At 54.3% G+C, this 16,157-nt stretch overlaps 7 protein-coding genes across 7 annotated transcripts; 4 read left to right on the top strand and 3 right to left on the bottom strand.

Moving 5' to 3' along the window:
• Positions 1 to 518: 518 nt before the first annotated feature.
• Positions 519 to 2,554, top strand: phoD-1 (Alkaline phosphatase D; the record flags this gene model as incomplete). Its single annotated transcript, XM_036637074.1, has 4 exons — positions 519 to 593; positions 666 to 677; positions 741 to 2,317; positions 2,365 to 2,554. 4 exons carry the CDS (start codon positions 519 to 521, stop codon positions 2,552 to 2,554), a joined length of 1,854 nt encoding a protein of 617 aa, XP_036497403.1.
• Positions 2,555 to 4,210: 1,656 nt separating this feature from the next.
• AMTR1-3 (Transcription activator AMTR1) lies at positions 4,211 to 5,346 on the top strand (the record flags this gene model as incomplete). Its single annotated transcript, XM_036637073.1, has 6 exons — positions 4,211 to 4,249; positions 4,297 to 4,384; positions 4,435 to 4,785; positions 4,866 to 4,924; positions 4,986 to 5,044; positions 5,097 to 5,346. 6 exons carry the CDS (start codon positions 4,211 to 4,213, stop codon positions 5,344 to 5,346), a joined length of 846 nt encoding a protein of 281 aa, XP_036497404.1.
• Positions 5,347 to 5,440: 94 nt separating this feature from the next.
• Positions 5,441 to 6,415, bottom strand: tcpN-1 (N-methyltransferase tcpN; the record flags this gene model as incomplete). Its single annotated transcript, XM_036637072.1, has 2 exons — positions 5,441 to 5,732; positions 5,787 to 6,415. The coding sequence occupies 2 exons, from the start codon at positions 6,413 to 6,415 to the stop codon at positions 5,441 to 5,443; spliced, it is 921 nt and encodes a 306-aa protein (XP_036498860.1).
• A 1,405-nt stretch (positions 6,416 to 7,820) lies between these two features.
• On the bottom strand, positions 7,821 to 8,721 carry CGCS363_v005222 (uncharacterized protein; the record flags this gene model as incomplete). The annotated part of the gene is made up of 2 exons (XM_036637071.1): positions 7,821 to 8,238; positions 8,324 to 8,721. 2 exons carry the CDS (start codon positions 8,719 to 8,721, stop codon positions 7,821 to 7,823), a joined length of 816 nt encoding a protein of 271 aa, XP_036498861.1.
• A 345-nt stretch (positions 8,722 to 9,066) lies between these two features.
• On the bottom strand, positions 9,067 to 9,933 carry CGCS363_v005221 (uncharacterized protein; the record flags this gene model as incomplete). Its single annotated transcript, XM_036637070.1, has 1 exon — positions 9,067 to 9,933. One exon carries the CDS (start codon positions 9,931 to 9,933, stop codon positions 9,067 to 9,069), a length of 867 nt encoding a protein of 288 aa, XP_036497401.1.
• Positions 9,934 to 12,219: 2,286 nt separating this feature from the next.
• cbs-1 (Trimethyllysine dioxygenase) lies at positions 12,220 to 13,643 on the top strand (the record flags this gene model as incomplete). The annotated part of the gene is made up of 7 exons (XM_036637069.1): positions 12,220 to 12,246; positions 12,310 to 12,370; positions 12,433 to 12,520; positions 12,572 to 12,677; positions 12,739 to 13,360; positions 13,436 to 13,507; positions 13,564 to 13,643. The coding sequence occupies 7 exons, from the start codon at positions 12,220 to 12,222 to the stop codon at positions 13,641 to 13,643; spliced, it is 1,056 nt and encodes a 351-aa protein (XP_036497402.1).
• Positions 13,644 to 14,587: 944 nt separating this feature from the next.
• On the top strand, positions 14,588 to 15,621 carry lxr3-1 (L-xylulose reductase; the record flags this gene model as incomplete). The annotated part of the gene is made up of 4 exons (XM_036637068.1): positions 14,588 to 14,831; positions 14,888 to 15,271; positions 15,322 to 15,454; positions 15,507 to 15,621. 4 exons carry the CDS (start codon positions 14,588 to 14,590, stop codon positions 15,619 to 15,621), a joined length of 876 nt encoding a protein of 291 aa, XP_036497721.1.
• Positions 15,622 to 16,157: the final 536 nt, after the last annotated feature.

Raw genomic sequence — 16,157 nt, 5'->3', positions numbered from 1 at the left:
GCCGCTAGAGAGGGCCTAGAATAGAAGGTACGTATCCCCACTGGCCCAGACGCTGTAAGGAACCTCGCTGCGGGAAGGTAAGGTGGCCCCATCAGAGCTCCTCAGCTCCTTTCCTCTTCTCACCAGCCACGCTCACATGTTCTCAGGCGCTGAGGTTTCCCCTAAAAAGTGGCTTGTTATCGCAGCGTTGGTGTTTCAGCTCGTATGGAGCCTTCATTAATCAGTGACCTCATCTCGCTGCTAACTGAAGCTGCCCTGTCACGTCACGTCCGTGGACCCGTCTAGCAGAGAGCTTCTTTACCTCCCAAAAGGCAGCATCGCGACTCCTTCTTTCCTCTATCAAACTTTCTTCCCACTTCGTCAGCGGGCAGGTGCTGGGTTGCACCTTCTCCTTGTGCCAGCAATTCCTCCGAACAATTTCATCCAATATCTACCTTTCAACGCCCATCTTCTTTTTGCATGAACCGACCAGCATCTACCAATTCACATCTGCCCACCGAACGGATCTTTCGGACACCATGGGGACTCAAGCGCAAATCGCCTTCTATTCCTCGGTCGCTCTGAGAGCCGTGTCGTACGTCTTTCTTCGATGGGTGAGTTTTCCAAATGCCTTCATTATAAAATTGCTTTTGAAATCGATTGCTGACCATTGGATGCACCTGCAGTTTCCAGGACCAGTAAGTTCCACTTATTATCGGCAAGCTCCCCTGGCTTGGCAGAGTATGCTGATCATTATTTAGGCGGCTGTTCCTCTGAGCATTTACACATTGTTTGTTGTGTATGTGCCTTCATTCATTTCGGGCTATTTCTCAGAGCCCAAGTATGACGTCGTGGAAGACGATGTCGATGTCTCGGTGAAGGAGGCTTTGGTGCAAGACGAGAACGAAGACGGCCAAGATGAACAAGTCGTCGCTGAAGAGATCCGAATTGAGGAGACCATCGTCGTGAAGGAAAGGTCACGACCTTGGGTTACTCTTCTGGCCGGCTCACCCAGCCCGAGCAGCCCTATCTTGTCAATCTTGACGTTCCTCATCAACGTTGTGCTGATTGCCATGACCACCGACTTCTTGTTTCGCGTTCGGCAGTATCACCCGGTCGAGGACCTCTCATTCGTGCGCCTGGGCTATGTTTCCCCCTCGGAAGCCAAGTTCGTCTTGCGCGAGCCTGACCAAACCAAGATGCCGGTTACCATCGAGATTCACATCAAGGACCCTCAGCCTCCTTTCGACAACCCCCTATGGCAGATCGGTGGCGGCTTGAGATACACCGACAATACCACTGACTTCACAGCTACTCTGACCGTTCCCTTGAAGCATTCGCAACAGAGAATCTACGAGTGGAGGACTTCAAACAACCACAGCGGAGAGTTCGTCGCTCCTCCCAAGCCCGGTCAGATGTCAGCTTTTGCCGACAACAAGTTCACTTTCCTCTCGACTTCGTGCATCCTTCCTCGTTTCCCATACAACCCTCTCGAGCATCCTTTGGCCATCCCAGGAATGCGCCACCTCGCCAACATCTTGCCAAAGCTGCAGGCCCAGTTCATGCTGTTCCTCGGTGACTTCATCTACATCGACGTTCCCAAGCGACAGGGAAAGCATGAGGAAGACTACCGCCAGAAGTACCGCCACGTGTATGCTTCCCCCGATTGGGCTCCAGTTGGACAGAACCTCAGCTGGATTCACGTCCTCGATGACCACGAAATTGGAAACGATTGGGACCTGAACACCACTGGTGTCTACCGGGCCGCCATTGAGCCTTGGCACCACTACCAGGAGCTCGCCAATCCCCCTCCTGCTCGCGTTGCGGGCACTACTAACCTGCGCAGAGAGGGTGCAACGTATTTTGACTTCGTGCAAGGCCCGGCTTCTTTCTTCTTGCTCGATACCCGCTCTTACCGATCCACCAATTCCTTGCCTTTCGATCATCCGGAAAAGACCATGTTGGGCGCCCAGCAGCTGGAGGACTTCATTGACTGGCTAAACCGTCCTGAGCCTAAGGGCGTCAAGTGGAAGATTGTCGCCTCTTCGATTCCTCTCACCAAGAATTGGCCGGTCAACACTCGGGATACCTGGGGTGGTTTCCTTGTCGAGAGACGCAAGGTACTGGAGGCAATGTGGGATGCTGGAGCACGGGGCGTCGGTGTCGTGGTTGTGTCCGGTGACCGGCACGAATTTGCAGCCACCAAGTTCCCTCCTCCAGCGGGCGGAAGGTGGCCTGAGACGGCTGCCGCCTACGAGTTCTCCTGCAGTCCTCTCAATCAATTCGCTTCGCCATTGCCGACTTACAGGCAGTACGATGACGAGGACGTAGCTCTGAAGTAAGTGTTAATATGTTTCGCTCATTACTTTGACTAATTACCCCTAGGTACGTTCACTCTGGCAACTCCAAGTTCGGCTCTCTTACTATCGAGAACTTGGCCGAGGGCGCGCAAAGCAGCTTGAAGTACAGCTTGTTCGTCGACGGCGAGGAGACTTGGAACACGATGATCTTGGCACCTCCTGTTCTCGGTGGCGACACGTCGTCTTCCTTTTGGAGTAAGCTGAAGGGCAATTAAACGCCTAGAATGCTCAAGTTTTGGTTGGCAGTTGATCGAGCATAGATAGAGAATGAAATTCAGAATGGTTTCAAAGGCAAGTCGATTGAGAACCAGACTCTACCTTAATGAGAATCAAGCGCCGTGGGTGGAATTGAACTGCTGTTGGTGGAGGTGAAAGCGCAAGCGCTCTGCCCAATTACACGCTGAACTGCCATAGAGACGATAACACATCTCAGTACATCCCGCCGAACGACGCAAAAGATGCCGGTGGGAGAGAGTAGAGGAAGGTGTAAGCGATGGTTACAGTTGCCCGTTCAAGTTTAGGAGTGATGCGGCCCCAGCGTGATGACAAATGCGAGCGCTTGCGCTTGCGCTTTAACTTCCCACTCACTTCCGCTGTCAAACCCGGCAGGTACAAGCCGTTTGCATGGCGGAAATCCAGTCTCATGGCGACTTGTCTTCCTCTCATCGAATTTCTTATGCCTGTCTGACAGCAGTTTACCGAGGGTTTGCGATGGCAGACGACGCCGCGGGGGTGTCAACTCCTTACGGTGGAACTTACAAACGGCCCCTGAGGACGAGAACACGTTCGGGATGGTATGTAAGACACGCTATTGGCCCTATGAGAATTCGCAATTGAACCAGATTCAGTCTTCCATGCCGGAGTAGAAAGCGGAAGTGTGAGTGGGAGTTGATCCTTGGCAGATGTTGAATCAAGTGGCTGACTGCCGAAGAAGGCGATGGGGCCCGTCCCAGATGTCGAAATTGCGAGTTCCGAGGAGACGGATGCGCATGGGGCGTCAAAGTCTCCTTTCACCCGTCGCGAGCGCTTACCCTTTCTGCTGAAGATGAAGCCAGTCTGCTCGACGTTGAACAGCAGAGGCGGGCCGATAACACAGAACAAGCAGATGCGGACGAGCCACATCAAGTACGTCTCGTCTTTTGCTAGCACCCTTTCATCAGTGCTTTACACCTATTCACATACTTTATCAATAGTTCGTCGATGACACGAACGACATCGTAGAATTCTTCGAGGGTGATTACGTGACACCATCGTCACCAATCTCTGACGTCGACGACCCTGTTGTTAACCACGAAGCCGAATCGCAAACTGATACCGAGTTACACACAGTACATTTTGTAGAATCTTCAACTCCAGATGATCAGAACTTGGTTCAGGGCTCATGGAAAGCGGCAGAAGAGGCCCCTGGCCTAAACGCGCGCGCGCAACAACAGATTCTGCCCCTCATCACGGCAGACACTGGCGCACACCAAGCCCCAGCGTTGCATGCCGAAACGGTCGTATCGTACACGGCACCCTTTTCTCTAGGCCAAGCAATATTCTCAGATGCAGCACCACTTCCAGATCTCGACTTACCCGTATCCAAGACCGAGCAAGCTCACCTCATGACAGCCTACCTTCGTGAAACCGGCACGTGGTGTGAAACTACCGACTCCGAAAAGCACTTTACTATCAAAAGCATTCACTCCATGATGGAGTCTAGGGCGTTCGTGGCTGCCGCTCTGGCCCTTTCTTCACGCCAGGTCGACACACTGAGAGGCAGGCAGAGACAGACTGCCTTGGAGTTGTATCAATACACTATCCGACTTTTAATTTATCAAGCTCACACCTCCATCCTGGCGACATGTACACTTCTGTGTGTATACGAGATGATGGCTTCCAGTGTATCAGAATGGAGGCGCCACTTGAACGTATGTGGTTCTCGAGAACCATCTGATATCCGCTAATGCTCGTGCAGGGATGCGCTGGACTACTCAAAAGCCGTAATTGGAAAGGATGCAGCAAAGGAATCATCAAATCATGTTTTTGGGCTTTTGCCAGGATCGGTACGCAGCTCTTTGACCTCCAACAAGCCACAATGCTCACAGTTGAAAAGATATCTGGGCAGCCTTCATCATTGGGCAGACGACTCTGCTTTCTACCACATGTTGGGTTGAGAACGATTCTATTCCGGCGGTATCCGCAGCTGCCGCTACGAGCGGCGACATTGACGATTATTGCAACCTAGCCATATTGATATTCGCCAAGATCATCAACCTGATTGCTCACAACCCACCCTCGCCCAGGATTTCGGCGGCTCACAGAGTGACCATGACTGAAGATCTGTGGAAAGATTTGAGTATTTGGTGGAAATTTCGACCGAGAGATGTATGCCCGCTTTTGAGGGAAGAGCCTCGGGGGAGTGGGAACCCATTTCCCACTGTAGTATTCACTACGTCGGCCGCAAGTAAGTTCCGGTTCATGATTGCGGATTTGATGCTTGAAGCTGACATTGATGAGTATGTGGAAATACATTCTTCCATGCAGGCTCGATTCTCTTACTCGAGACTGGTCTTGTCAGTTCAAGTTCGACAGAAAAGGAGTTGGTTAGTTCAGCCCCCGCCCCGTGTTTTAATCCGTTGGGCGTTATGAACTGACCCCCTTTAGTCTGATCCGATATGGCATGCTAGGGAATTGGGCGGGTTATCAATCTCAAATGACTCCCAGTAAGTTGACACACAGAAACTCGGTGACCAAGACTGAAGTCTCATGAAATAGCGCCAACTGGGTGAACCACTTGCAGCCCCTTTTCATCGCCGGCCGGGCACTTGCCAACAGCTCCCGCTGGGGAGGACGTCTGCTAGAAACACAGCCAGCTGACACTTACGACGACTGTTTTGGAAATGGCGAGGAGTACGCTCTGGAGAAACTGGCATTGCTAAAGCAACTGGCCAGGATCGAGAAGGAAACAGGTTGGAAGACATCCGACAGATCTGCAGAGTTGCGAAGGCTCTGGGGTTTCGCATGATGAGATTCGATTCAAAGCCAATCATTCCTAACAACAGCGTGTGTGCCATCAGTACATAAATAAGTAGGAGAGGAGATCCGAACCACAGGTGGCATCAATATGGCCGTTGTCCCCAAATCCAAAAGTAATCCAGCCCAACCTGAACACCCCTCTCGTCCACGTCTCTCCTGATGTCCCTCTCGATCCGACTGATATCTCCCGAATCCTTGATCGTCTCGGCGCCGCCGTCCTGTATCACCGCCGCCAGCGACGGCCTCACAAGCTTCTGAATGGCAGCGGTCGCGTTCTCCTGCAACCCCTTGTCCGCAGCCCACGAGCTCCAGATCTTCTGCTCGCAATTCTGCAGCCCGGCGTTTTCGAACTTTTGGGAGAGGCCAGAGGGCATACTGTCGGTTTTGTCAGCGAGACAGCTCCTCAATCGCGGGAAGAACACAACTTACAAAGGATCCCTCCCGATCCGCGCGCCATGCCTCATGATCGCCCACCACCACTCGTCGTACGCCTTGCTCGGCGGATACGCCCGTATGAACAGGTCCGCCGTGTCCTCCCACAACACCCAGCCCCCGGGCCGGACCAGCTCGACCAGGTTCCCCACCGCGACGTCCCAGTCGTCCGTCTTCAGCCCCAGCGCCAGCAGCCGCACATGCACGAGGTCGAACGTGCCCCGCGCGTCCTCGGGGAAGCGCTCCAGCACGTCGTGGACGCGAAAATCAAGGCTCGGCTGTTGCGGCCGGAGCGGCGGCGACACCGGCGGCGGGGGGATCGGCGGCGTCGGCGGGCGCGGGGGGAACTTGAGCGGGTCGATGTCGAAGCCGATCAGCTCTGCGCGCGGGGGAAGGATCTCTGTTAGGGACGCCAGCCAGACGCCGCTTCCTGTCGCGACGTCGGCGACGCGGGGGCGTTCTTTAGAGAGGATGTGCTTGAGGATTTGGGATGGGAGGAGGTCGCCGGTGAGGGGGGTCCAGAGGTTGAAGTGGTTGAAGGCGAGGCGCTCGAGCTCGGCGTCGAGGTCGCCGCGGTTGAGGTTATAGATCGTGTCTGTCCAGGAGGACGGCGCTTCTTCAGCCATCTTTTGGCGCTTCGATCGCCGAGGTGTGCTCGCTCTGTTTTGGTGTATCGTGTGAAGGGGTCTGGTAGCTTTAGATCACTCTGAATGACACATTGGGTGACATGAAGAAGACAGCGTTGCTTTGAGACGATAGTCGGATCTATAAGAGCTCACAGACGGGGTGGTTGCTGATGACGAAACCCCCCTCCTGCCGACGCGACCGAACCTACTATTCCCCCTCCATCCATTCTGTGGTATAGCATGTAGGTTCGCGGAAGTTCCATGGCCAAGAGATGTCATGGTTGGATAGCTCATGCGCACGAGACCAGGCACTCCCTGGGGCGCTTGAGCTTCCAAGGACCCGGGCCTCCATGCAGCTCAGCCCCCTTTCTTACATCGGACGACAACTGCGCGTGACTTTGACGTTTCCCCTCATTCTTAGGCACAACGTCAAACGAACAGGAGTTGTGGAATTGAGTTCATGTAGGGGAAGGAGCTTGAGGTCTGAGCTGTGGGCTCGTGTAACGATGAGTTGTTCGAAGAGTTCGTATGCAGAAGTTCCCTCGGGCCCAGGAGCCGATGGCGTTCCTTTCAATGAGAAAGACTTTTGATTAGACAAGATGACACTGCAATGCGGCGAGCTCTGGTAGTTACAAGAAGGGTTTGCTCACATTCGAAATATCCTCAAGTCAATAACACTAGGAACGTCGTATTTGCACGGCCAATTGTGAGGTTTACTTATTGAAGAACATCCATCGACTAAAGAAACAACCTCATTGTAATAGAACATTGTAGCTCAACAATTTGCCTACTCATCACGGTTAGTTATCCAGGAAATTCTACCCATCCAGTTCTTGTCACCTACGTTTTTGATAAAGCTCATTTGAGAAAAGTTCCTCGAAAGCTCTGCCTTCTGGGCAGTGCTGGATGTTTGAGGAATATCACGTACCACTGGCACATCATCTGGAGCAGGCATATTTTGCCGGCTTGGGGCTGCCTGACAAACCTGCGGTGGCGACGACGGAGCAGACACTGGCGGATATCCATCTCCCCTGTACAAAGCGTCAGGCATCATAGATACCATAGTATCTGGCGCATTGAATTCATCTTGTCTTCTCGTTCTGCTGTTGGATCGAGAAGGCCGAGCATGCGCGTCACGCTGACTGGGTTGCTTATTTATGTTAAGCGGTTTGACCTGTGTTGAAGTCAGTTACGGGCTCCCCTGAATCTCAAGCCAAATGAAAACAACTCACCGTCATGGCTATCCTAGTTGCCGAGTCAGGGGATGCTAGCAATGAAGCATCATTCTGTGCAAATAGTCTGTGATGGTCTTGAGCAGGCTCCCAATGCCTTCCGCTCTGCAAGGCCTCTCCAGGAGGAGGCGAACTGCGACTCCGTCTCAACTTGTCGGAACCCTGTCGGCGACTCACTCTTCCTCTCGTCGGCGAGCCAGGGCTTTCTGAAACTTCTTGCACGGTCGACCGGACCCTCGGAGGCTGGCTTGATGAGCGAGGAGGATGGTACATCGTAATCGGGGTGTTCTGGACACTAGAGTTGTAACCGCTCGTGAGAGGTGGGTATCGGTTTGAACGGCCGGGAGACGGTTGGCGGTTGCGAGATCTGTGTTGGGACGGGGGCATATCCCTCGGTCCGTCAGGCATGGGTCTTGATTGATGGCGTCGTACACCGTCTTGATGGGCTTGTTGTTGGTTCTGCTGCTGAGCTTGTGGTTGGAAGGCCTTGTATTGACGCATAGGTTCTGGTTGTACTGGATATGGATAAGAAGGTTGTTGTTGTGGAAGGGGCTGGTGTTGGCCAAGAGGTTGTGGTTGTGTTGGAACTCCCTGAGAAGAAAGCGGTTGGAAACTATGAGGATGAATGGGCTGCTGCACTGGTTGCTCTTGAAAAGGCTGCGACTGGCGCAACAACCGCTCATCCCGCTGTGCAATCTGTGCATTCTGGTGATTCCGCTGCGCCTGTCCCGGCAGCGGCGTCGGCGGCTTCGTCTGCTTCTCCAACTGACACATCCTCTTTTCCATATCCTCACCCCAGCCGGGCGGCTTCGGCGCCACGTCTCGCCCCGACCGGCCCTTCAGGAACGTGCCGCGGCAGTAGCAGACCATGAGGCCCAGCAGCCAGAGGCCCATGAAGACGCTCGCGACGCCCACGAGCCCGAGGTTTACCGCGCGGGGCATGATCTTGGGCGGGCTGTTGACGCTGTAGCTGAGGGTGACGATCATGAAGATGAGGAGCCAGAGGATCATGGCGCCGGGGAGGAAGAAGAGGGTGCTGTCGGAGATGAACTTGTCTGGGTCTTCGTATGCCATCGTGGCGGGTGGAGTTGGACTTGGGTGATGCGAGGAGGTTTTCGAGAGGATAGAGAGACCGTAAGGTTTGGATGTCGAGCTGTTATCTGGATGATCTGCCGGGCTTTGGAAGATATAGAATGGATACCTGCCATCATGGAACTCTTAAGCACAGAACAAGCGAAGGAACAGGAACAGCGAATATCTTCTAGTAGGCAAAAGACTTTTCTTGAATCTATCTCAAAGTTGCTCCCTCCCGTGGTATTGTACAGAGTGTCTCATCGCTCATGAAAGTAAGTGTAAACCCGCGTATGTATATACAAAAGAAGAAGTGAACCCCCGTCTCACACATCCCCTCTGCTGGTATTACTCAGGACGCCGGTACGGTTCGAAGTGAGACCGTGGCCGCCTGGGACTGCGAGGACTGCGAGGGTTCCACATGCTGAAAGAAACCGGCGTAGCAGGCAACTCAACCGGCTGGTCCGCGCCTATTGACTCTGGGCTGTAGTGCTTGAACGTGTACTGCTTCGTAGGCGGACGCTGCTGTACGGCGTACGCCGGCGGTGGAGAGTTGTATCGCGGCAGTGCGACGTCCTGGTCTGAGTTGTTCTGGCCAAGTTGCTGCCATGGGCGGGGGAACTTCGCGGAGGCGACCTTTTCGGAGATGGAACGCCGTTTGAGCCAGAGCAGGCAAGTCAAACCTGCCACCGAGGCGACTGCTGCAACAGTGGTGCCCGCTATCACACCCCCCGATATGGTCTTTACCGAATTAGCGGCCGCTGGGGTTTCTGTCTCTGGCGGAGCTGTCGTAGACGGTGTAGGAATCTGCTGGACTCCGGTGACGGACAGGGTTCTCGACGCCGGAAGCCTCTCGGCAACAGTGGTTGCTGTCTCAGTTGCCTCTGCTGTGGAGGTCTTTGCAAGACTGGAACCGGATGTCGTGGAGACCAGATTGCTCTTTGTTCTCGTCACAATGGTGTTCGTGCTGGTGGTGCTTCTGGTCTCTTCGTCCTCATCCAACACGCAGGCAGATCCGTCGCGGCATTTGTAGCCAAACGGACAACACTGCTTCCCACACTTCGGTAAAGATTCGCCGAGTTTCGTGGTGTGTATCACGCTGCCCGGATTTTCAACCACGTCTTGCTTGGTGATGTCGCAGGTTATGGTGGTGATGGCGTTGCATGATGCGCCTTTGGGACAGCAAAGGGCAGTGGTGCTGGACGCTAAGACCATGCATGTCGTATCGCTGGAACAACAGAAGTAGTCGGGGGTTCCATTACCGCAGGCAACATGCCCATCGACGGGGCAGCTAGCGTTGGGCCGTGATGAGGCTCTCTGTGTAAGAGAGAGGGTATCGTGGGTTTGGGATAAGGGTGTAAACTCAAGGCCAGAGGTAAAGTGATTATGGCAGACTAGCCATGCAAAGACACAGACTTTGCGCCAATGTAGGGTTGAAAACATTATGTAGTAATTTGGAGATGAATAGAATATCAAAAAGACTCAAAAACAAAGGTCCGATGTAGACCTTCGACGGCACAGCTCGAAGAGAAACCGCCACTCGGCGGGATCATGTCCAGAGAGGGGACATGATGGTATATGAACATCTTGTTCCTTGCAAATGAGAACACCAAAAAGAGAGCTGTTGGTACCAGATGGACAAATCCAGCCAACCGCAACACAGACTCTGCCGCGATGTTGGGTTTGATGTTCTCTGCGTCGTCTCTGCTCTCTCGTCGCCAGCACGGCCAATGAGAAGAGCCCCCTACGCGCGATGCAAACAACGAGCACCAACAAGCAGCAACTCCCAACGTGCAGGAGACGAGACTAAAAACGGTGGGCAGGCATCTGAACCAGAGTGCCGGAACCGCTTGAGTCATGTGAGTGGACGAAGATGCGAAGGAGAGCAGAGCGCCTTGCACTGCTTCTCGTTTTTGGCCTGTTTGCTCTGAGAGATCCTGGTCTTGGGAGATGCCGGGTTGGAGATTCCGGCGCTTGAGGGCGGCAGGGGGGTTTGGGAGATCCCATCCCCTCTCTGCCACGTCCCCGAAATTCGGGTGGCTGTCGTCGCTGTAGGAGTTCCAACAGTCCCAAGGAGTCGGACACGGCGGCTATTTCTGCCACGCGATGGGGGAGCAATAAGAATCCCGCTTGAACGGATTTTCAGGCCCCAATTGGTCTCGGCAGCGGTCTGGAGACGATCAGACACGATGCGGGCGGAGCGAGGCGCACTCTCCTCTCCGGCTGACGACGTGGCAAGCTGTAGGGGAGAAGAGCTCGAGGCGCTTGTCAAGTGGTCCGCTGTAAAGTTAGAACTTGGTGGTGGACAGGGCCCATGTTGGATATGCTGGATGAAAGAAACAGACAAAGCCAGTCCACGTTGTGAGACGATTCGTGTGGTTTCCAGGTTGCTTAGGTAAGTTGTACAATGGACCAAAGGAACACTGCAATGAAGCGGGCAGCCAAGAAGATGGAGGACCCACAGCACATGCGTGCGCCTAGGACAACCTCGAATTTAGCGCACCTCAACTCTCTGGGCAGAGAACACCTCCGCTGGGGGGCAACCTTCCCCGCCATGCCCCGAAAACCTCCCGCCTAGCAATCAGCCGATGTCAGTGCAAAACCGAAGCATTTCGGCTCTCTTCACTCTGCCTATGCCATATCTCGACGGATAAGTGGGGGCATCATGTGCCTGAGGTGGAGGGTGCCCCTCCAAACACACATGAGCCTCCCCCAGGAAAAGACTACCTAAGTAAAGTAGACATCCCTCCCTCCACCCGATGCCGACTCAGATCCGTCGCATTTCTCAAACGAATACAAACGTCGACTTTCAATATCCCGGCCCCTACCTCATCCCCCCGCCGCCTCCGAACTTGCTCCAACTCTGCCCATAATCACATCCACTTCGGCGCGATCAGAGTTCTACCTGGCAGCAACCCTTCCACGATAACAATGTCGTTCAGACAAATCGGCTTACGAGCCGGAAGGTATGGGATTTCCCAAGCGCCAGCAACGGCGAAAAAACAAAATGCCATTCTCTATTCTGCGTTTCTCTCTTCAATTGGCGTTGCGAATGACACGTGAAAGTCGAAAGTGGTCTCACATTGAAGCTTGTTCGTAGTAGTCTCGCGCGTCCTGCGTTGAGCGCCGCACCGCGCCTCCGTGTGAACGCCGCCTCAAGACAGCTTTCCGCAACCACCGCTGCCCGGCGTGTTAGTTACGAGAACAAGATTGTCGGGGTCAAGACCACCAAGCCCGGCATCGAGTTCGAAGTTGGGCCCAACAGCCGAGCACGCCGGACGACACTGTAAGTTGGCTTTCTCGCCGTCCCGCCCCCAGCGCCGACAGCTCAATGAAGCAGCAATGCACCAGTCTGAGATTCACCGCTGACTGCGTGACTTTTCCGATGCAGCCCGCACTTTTGGTTGAGGTATGTTGGTTCTCGGTCCGTTAGAGTTGCGGCCCGTTGATGAAGTATAAAGGGACAACTGCCGATGCAGCCAATGCGTGAACCAGGACACCATGCAGAGAAACTTCGATACCTTCGCTGTACGTCACTTATCTCTCTCTCACCCAACTCAAAACCATCCCAACTGAACCCTGAGATGACAGGTCAATGAGGACATTCAACCTTTGAAAATCGAGCATGACAAGAAGGGACTGAAAATCAAGTGTACGTCTCCATCATTCTCCAGTGAACTCACCAAGATGACGCTGAGACGCCAAGGGGGGCAGGGAACCAAGATAACCACGAGAGCTTTTACACCTGGGATTTTCTGAACCATTACCTATACCGTAACAGCCGTCCACTGGAGAACATCAAGTAAGCGTCGTCCTCACCTTCAAGAGAAGAATCGTCCTGCTGACGGTCCAGGTTTAAATACGGGATCCAACAAAATCACCAAGACCCTCCAACAATCCAATACAACGAGCTTTTCCCAGAGAAAGACTCCGGTGTCGCCAAGTTGACAAACACGATTGTAAGCCGATCCTTTGACTTTGTGTAGGAAGCCAGTAGCTGAAGTGGAACAACCACGATAGCGTGAGCGTGGCTTCGCCTTCGTCGACGGCGTCCCTTTCGACACGCCCAGCGCCACGAAGGAAGTCCTGGAGAGAATCGCCTTCATCCGCGAGACGCACTACGGCGGCTTCTACGACTTCATCCCCGACATGGCCATGGCCGACACGGCCTACACCAACATCGCCCTGCCGGCGCACACCGACACCACCTACTTCACCGACCCCGCCGGCCTGCAAGCCTTCCACATGCTCTCCCACGAGGCCCCGCCAGGCAGCGAGCCCTCCGCCGATGGCGAACTAGGCGGCAAGTCGCTCCTCGTGGACGGCTTCCACGCCGCAAACGTCCTCAAGCAGGAGGACAAGGAAGCCTTCAACATCCTCACCATGTTGCGCCTGCCCTGGCACGCCAGCGGCAACGAGGGCATCACCATCTCGCCCGACAGACTGTACCCCGTGCTCGAGCTCCATCCCCTCACGGGGAAGGTGCACCGTGTGCGATGGAACAACGACGACCGCGGCGTCGTGCCCTTTACGAAGGATATCGCCCCGGAGGAGTGGTACGCGGCAGCCCGCAAGTGGAACGAGATTCTCAAGCGGCCCGACATGGAGTTTTGGACGCAGCTCACGCCGGGCAGAGTGTTGAGTAAGTGTGCTCCTCGCAGGTGGAAAAGGCTCCAGCTGTGACCGTGCTTTGCTGACTTTTGTGTGTTTCCTTCAGTCTTTGACAATTGGCGCGTGATGCATGGACGGAGTGCCTTTGAAGGAAGAAGACGCATCTGTGGTGGTTACAGTAAGTTTTGCCCTTTGATTGATCATAATGAAAAATGTTTCTCTGACTTGCGCCAGTCTGCCGAGACGATTTCATTTCACGTTGGAGAAACACAAACTTCCCTCGCCAACAAATCTTGGACAGGGTTGTCGGATAAGCAAACGCATACTGAGCATTGCATGGCGAGTGACAGTTGTATCAGGGAAAGAGTGCATATAAAGGCGAAAGCATTTAGCATGAGAGACGCACAAACATAGGTCAGAGGCATTGATATGAGTCCTTCACGAAGATGGCGGGCCAGGCGGGCTGGACCTTGAAAGACAGAGAACTTAGAAGCGCGCCAGTCGAGTTGAAGCGGGGATCGTTTTAGCCCCGATGGCCCCGCGATTCAGGGCCCCCCGTCCCAGCATCTGCCCGCGGTAAAATCAACTTTAGCATGTTGGAAACCGCCAAATCTGGAGCAATGTGACCCGAATACCCCCGAACCCCGGGCCCCCATGGCACCAATGCACCCCCACACCACCCCCCGGCGGCGCCCGAGGTTGTTGAAGACACATGCGACATGCAGAAGCGGCCGTCGCCCTAATTAGTGCCGTGCCGTCTTCAGGGTCAATGACGGCGGCCATGATGCCAATGACACGACCTGGAAACCGCCTTTGCTACCCCTCCATCCGTTCATCCTGGCGGTACGGCGGCACAGCTACCCCTTCTCGAAGCTCCACCGCGTCACCTCGCTCAGGATTGTTCCGTCGGCCCAAGTCGCATGAACCAGGGGCGCTCATTGCCGCGGCGCGCCGACCATACTGGTATTAGTATTAGCTTGCTCCTCCCCTCGCAATCTTCGTACTTCGTGACCCTCTCGTGGAATCCTCAAAGACCCTCAGATTGCGGTGAAGCTTCTCCCTAGAACCCTGTCAAACCAAGTCAGACAGAAAGAACTCAAGGCCCTCTTGCGGCATATTCTTCTTGCCGCTCCTCAATAAAATGTTCGGTTCCGTCCTCCGCGCCGCCGTCTCACGGCCTCGAGTCCTCTGTGTCCCTCGTGCAACAACGGCCAGCAGATTCGCAAGATTTCAGCCCTTCTCCACGACAATCGTAAATATGGCCGACATGAAAGACGGCGCGTTCAAGAACAACGCCACAGAGCCGCCGGCCGGCAACCGTGTGCTGCCGTTGTTCTCACTCAAGGGCAAGACGGCCATCGTCTCCGGCGCGGGCGCTGGCATTGGTCTGAACATTGCCCATGCCTATGCCGAGGCTGGCGCAAACGTTGCCATTTGGTACAACAGCAACAAGAAAGCATTGGAACGAGCAGCCGAGATCGAGAAGGAGTACGGCGTCAAATGTTTGTGTTGCGGTTGGCGGCATGGCTGGAGCTGAGTTGCTGACCTCTCTTTGCAGGCAGAGCGTACCAGGTGAACGTCACATCCCACGAATCGATTGAAGAGTCCGTCCAGCAGATCGTCTCTGAGTTCAACGGCCGTTTGGATATTTTCGTCGCCAACTCAGGCATTGCCTGGGAGGAGGGCCCTTTGATTGACGGGCCCATGGATAAGGGCGATAAGGTCATGGCCGTCAACGTCAATGGCACAACTTACTGCGCCCAGGTTGCCGGCACTCATTTCCGCCGACAGAAGAAGGAGGGCACGACGCTTGACGGCAAGCCTCTCGAGGGCTTCACGTATGGCAGCTTCATTGCGACTGCCAGCATGAGTGCCCACATCGTGAACGTGCCACAGGCGCAGGCGGTGTACAACGCCTCCAAGGCGGCCGTGATCCACCTTTGTGAGTATTCCTGTGAGTCTTGGGTGGTGCGAAGTTAATGAGTTGGAAAGGCAAGAGTTTGGCTGTTGAATGGGTCGACTTTGCCCGCGTCAACACAGTCTCTCCTGGTTACATCAAGACCGAGATCACCGACTTCGTCCCGGAAGAGTCCAAGAAGCAGTGGAGAAATAAGACACCTATGGGGTAAGTTGATGGCACACAAAAGCGTGCTTGTGACGTGGCTGACAATTGGCAGACGTGAAGGAGAGCCCAGGGAGCTCAAGGGCGCCTATTTGTACCTTGCTTCGGACGCTGCCTCGTACACGACTGGCTGCGACATCACCGTCGACGGAGGCTACTGCTTGCCATGAAGCAGATGTCGATAATAAGTTTTTGGCTGCGAAAGTGGCTCACAAACTGCACGAAGTCGGAGGAGAACAGCGACCGCGTCAGGCAATTGAGCGATATGCATAAAGCCGAAAGAACTTGAGGTTCAGATCGCGACCAATCTTGCAAGTCGGTTATGGCCCGTTGAATAACGGCGACTGAATCCGAGTCTGTGCAGTGGGTGGAGAATAAAGGCTAGAATACCCATGTATTAGACGGTTGGAGAGCCGGAACAGAAGTAGAAACTAGAGGCTTTAAATGAGATCAAGAATTGATGCCAGTTGGCGTAGATGCGAGATCGATCGTGTCGCGTGATATATGCCGTGTTCCATGGTTGCGTTGATGGTGGGAGGAAGTTGCAAAGACAATTGAAGCGAAAGGGAAACCACCCAATCCGAAGCATGGGATTTCTGGTGCTCCTAATTATTACAGCACACCAAAGAAAGATACGATGGGAGCAGGATTGGAGGCTGGAGCCAAGTGGAAAAAGTAAGGTAAGGTCCAGTAGCGCCAGTGATGA

This window comes from Colletotrichum siamense (genome assembly GCF_013390195.1).
Source record: "Colletotrichum siamense strain Cg363 chromosome Unknown KSG_Cg363_contig03, whole genome shotgun sequence".
Lineage (NCBI taxonomy): Eukaryota > Fungi > Ascomycota > Sordariomycetes > Glomerellales > Glomerellaceae > Colletotrichum > Colletotrichum siamense.
The sequence above is the reverse complement of the archived record's forward strand: the minus strand, read 5'-3'. Positions and strand labels throughout refer to the sequence as shown.